This window comes from Hipposideros armiger, unplaced genomic scaffold, assembly GCF_001890085.2.
Source record: "Hipposideros armiger isolate ML-2016 unplaced genomic scaffold, ASM189008v1 scaffold_479, whole genome shotgun sequence".
Lineage (NCBI taxonomy): Eukaryota > Metazoa > Chordata > Mammalia > Chiroptera > Hipposideridae > Hipposideros > Hipposideros armiger.
The window spans coordinates 177,561-181,148 of record NW_017731829.1 but is presented as its reverse complement, the minus strand read 5'-3'; the positions used below and the strand labels follow the sequence as shown (position 1 = coordinate 181,148).

The 3,588-nt window shown below is 47.6% G+C and overlaps 1 protein-coding gene across 1 annotated transcript in view; it reads left to right on the top strand.

Moving 5' to 3' along the window:
- Window positions 1–3,588, top strand: part of CES1 (carboxylesterase 1) — a gene marked incomplete at its 5' end in the record, with an annotated part of 43,125 nt that overhangs the window by 9,523 nt on the left and 30,014 nt on the right. Inside the window, 2 exons of the mRNA XM_019666815.1 lie at window positions 752–956; window positions 3,492–3,588. The exon at window positions 3,492–3,588 is cut by the window's right edge and continues 13 nt beyond it. Coding sequence (XP_019522360.1) covers window positions 752–956; window positions 3,492–3,588 — 302 coding nt within the window. The remainder of the gene's footprint in view (window positions 1–751; window positions 957–3,491) is intronic.

Sequence of the window (3,588 nt, the reverse complement as noted above, 5' to 3'; positions counted from 1 at the left end):
CATTCGAGGCCCTTGCAGACATGAACTTCTCTCCTTCCAGGACTGTGTTCCACTCGCCATAGATCCCTCTGGTCCGAATGGGCCATTCGCTCTGCGTCAGGCAGGCCTTGCATGCTGGTGTCTCAGGGCCTGGCCTCTGCGCCTTCTCTTCTCTGCTTGATACCTCAGACCCCCTGTTGCATCTCTGCTTGCTGTGTCCTCCCCTGCTGCAAGTCTTAGCACCAAAGTCACCCCCTCTGCGATGCCACCGATCAGAAGTCCTTGCTCCCTCTTTGAACTCCTGTAACGCCTTCCTGGTACCTCTCAGGCCACTGACCACTCTCATCCCAGCAGTAGGGTCAAGTATGTATGTGGCTCACTCGTCTTCCAAGGTTCAGACTTCTGAGAAGAGGGGCTGCCTCTTGTTCATCCTTTTCTCCAGCGTGCAGCTCAGGGCCAGGATCCTAATGGGTAATTCTTTCCAGAGGTTTCTAAGAGTGGAACCCGAATATCTTGTTCTCCCCCAGAAGCTCTCCTTGCATTTATTTTTCACTTTTGCTGTTATACCCCCAATTCCAATTTGCTACTTCAGAGAGCGCTATGAGGTAGGAAGGCGAGTTCACCTCACCTCGGTTTTAATGAAGAAGAAACTGAGGCCTGAGACTTGAGGTGACTCATTTAAGGTCACCAGCCGAAAGTGGCAAGACCCACCTGGAGCCCAGTTCAAACCTTTCACCGCTGATGTGTTTTCATTTCCTCTCCATGTCCACAGGGCACCCACCCTCACCACCTGTTGTGGGCACCGTGCAGGGCAAGGTCCTGGGGAAGTATGCCAGCTTGGAAGGATTTGCACAGCCTGTGGCCGTTTTCCTGGGAGTCCCCTTTGCCAAGCCTCCTCTTGGATCCCTGAGGTTTGCGCCTCCGCAGCCTGCAGAACCGTGGCACTCCGTGAAGAACACCACCTCTTACCCGCCTATGTAAGCCCGGGAATGGCTTTGGCGTCTTTCGGTGGGAATGTCTGCCTCAGAGGCGTGCAGGAACGAGCCAGGCAAGCTCTGAGTGGCTTACACTTGATTCTGGAATCCTTGAGATATTGTAGACCCCCAAAAAACACTCCAGAACACTCACAGCGTTCAGCAAATATTTACTGAGCACCTACTGTGTGCCAAGCATGTTCTGGGTTCCTGGGACCCATTAGTGAATGAAACAAATATTCCTACCTTCATGGAGCCAGCATTCTAGCAGGGAGAGATAGATAATAAACAATATGCAAATTAAGAAATAGGTTATATAGTATGTTAGAATATAATGAGTGCTTTGGAAACAAAATTTAAAATGGAGCAGGTGACGGAGATCAGAAGTAACGAATCTATTTATTCTCCTGTGTTGAACTTTGTCATATTTGGGGAGTCAGGTGGGCCAGGAGGTGTGGGGGTGGGAGTGCTAACCGGGCAAGTTCTCCATTCCCAGGGGTGTCTAGCTACCTAGTCACAAGAGAGCAATGGTTGGTGTGTCCCAGTCATCCTTCTGTTCTCTTTTCTAATCTCCTCTCCTTTCCTCCCTTTCTTCCTTCCTTCTTTCCTTTCTTTTAAAAATGATAGTCACTGTTTTTATTCCCTGATTGCAAATGTCATACACAATACAAGCTTATTACAGAAAAGTGAGGGAATACAGGTAAGTAACGGTAAGAAAATGAAAATCATATATGAATCCACCACCTAAAGAGAACTGCTGTTCCTATTCCAGTTTGTCTTTTCCACCTGTTATCTGTTGCGTATCTCTTCCCTTAAACAGCATCACACTGCACGGGTAGTTTGGGTGCCCGCTTTGCTCACTCATAAGCAGTATATCATGAGCATCATTCTCGGTCATTGAAACCACAGCCTGACATTTAATAGCTGTGTTGGGTTGAGTATGGAATCACAGTTTATTCACACAGTCTTTTATTGGGGGTCATTATGTTGTTCTTGATTTAGATAATACAAGTAGCGCTGTGATACGGATCCTGTACCTAAATCTTTACACACATTCATAAATACCTTTGGGTACGTGTCAATAAATGACATTTCTGAGTCAAAGAGTATGTACCTTTTGTTAAACTTTCCCCCACTAGTATTCCAAGCACACGCCTTCCATTAATACATGAAAACCTCCATTTACTGAATCTATGGCAATGCTTAGGGTTACTAAAAAAATAGCTTTTGGCTATTGGATAGGCAAAATAATTATTGATGTTTATATCTTAAGTTGTTAATCATCAATTATAATATTTTAATTAATATCAATATGATTAATATTAATAATTATATAATTTTGCTATTTGTTCTGCAGTTAAATACTAGTTATGTTGAACTCTTTTCCCCTTTTTTTGCCGTTTGAATTTCTTCTTTTATGAATATTATGCCTCTTGCTCTTGGTGATGTGGGGAAGGTCCCCCAGGATGGAAAGCAGGCGGTCATCTTTGCAGGCTCCGGCTCTGCCACTTAACAGCTGTGTCATCCAGGGACCTTAGCGCCTCACTTACCTCATCCGCATACCAGAGACTGCGATGTCCACTTTCTGGGTACATTGAGACACAGAGATGTTGCTTAGAATGTCCTTGAAAATATAAGCACTACATAACATGGACCTGACTGGCTGTGTGACCTTGGGCAGGTTCTCTAACCCCTCTGTGCCTGTTTTCTCATTTCTAAAATGGGGATGATAATAGGACCTACGTTATGGGGCTGATCTCAGGGTTAAATGACTTAGTACATAAGGAGTGCTTAAGACAATACCCGGTATGCTGGGAAGGCTCCGTAAAGGTTACCAATCATAATCTCTGCTGGGTCCTTAAGATCTGTTATTAGGTCAACCAGCAGCGTTTGCCTGGGATGGACGGGTCGATGATCAAATCTTGGCATGGCAGGGCTGCAAATCCCATGTAGGAATCACTCTCCTCACTTAGACTTGGCAGACTGGGGCTCAGAGCAGGGAAGGAATTCACCCAAGGTCACCCAGCAAATTAGTGGCCGAGGCAGCTCCCCTGATGTTACCCTACAAATATTCCACCCCTGGCCTTTTGCAGGCCCCAAATGTCCGCCATTTGAGTGACTTCTCATGGTTTATAGAAGTCTCCCAGGGGGTTGACCACCTGGTTTACCTGGTGAAGGAACGTGGCGCCCTGCACTCACCGTGGCAGCCCACCCGAGCCGGGCTGCACCATCTCCCAGGTGGGGCAGTGGCTAGGCAGCCTCATCTCCCTGACCCAGTCCATCAGAAGGCTCCAGGATGGGGAGAGGTGACAGGACTTTTCACCATACACTGTTCTGGGAGACCTTAGGGAGCCCCAGGCACCCCTCCAGTCCCACCCCCCACTCAGATAATATCCTCCCCACTCCAGTGCCTTCAGCCTGGTAAAAACAGCTCTACAGGCCTAGAGCTCCCAGTTCAAGGCCCAGCCTGGCCGCAGGTGTCCCTTGCTCACAGCTGGCTGAGCCTGAAGACTTTTTTTCTCCCCACCCGCCTCCCAGGTGCTCTCAAGACGCAGTGATGGGCCAAGTGATCTCAGAGCTTCTTACCAACACTAAGGAGAACATCCCTATCACCTTTTCTGAAGACTGCCTTTAC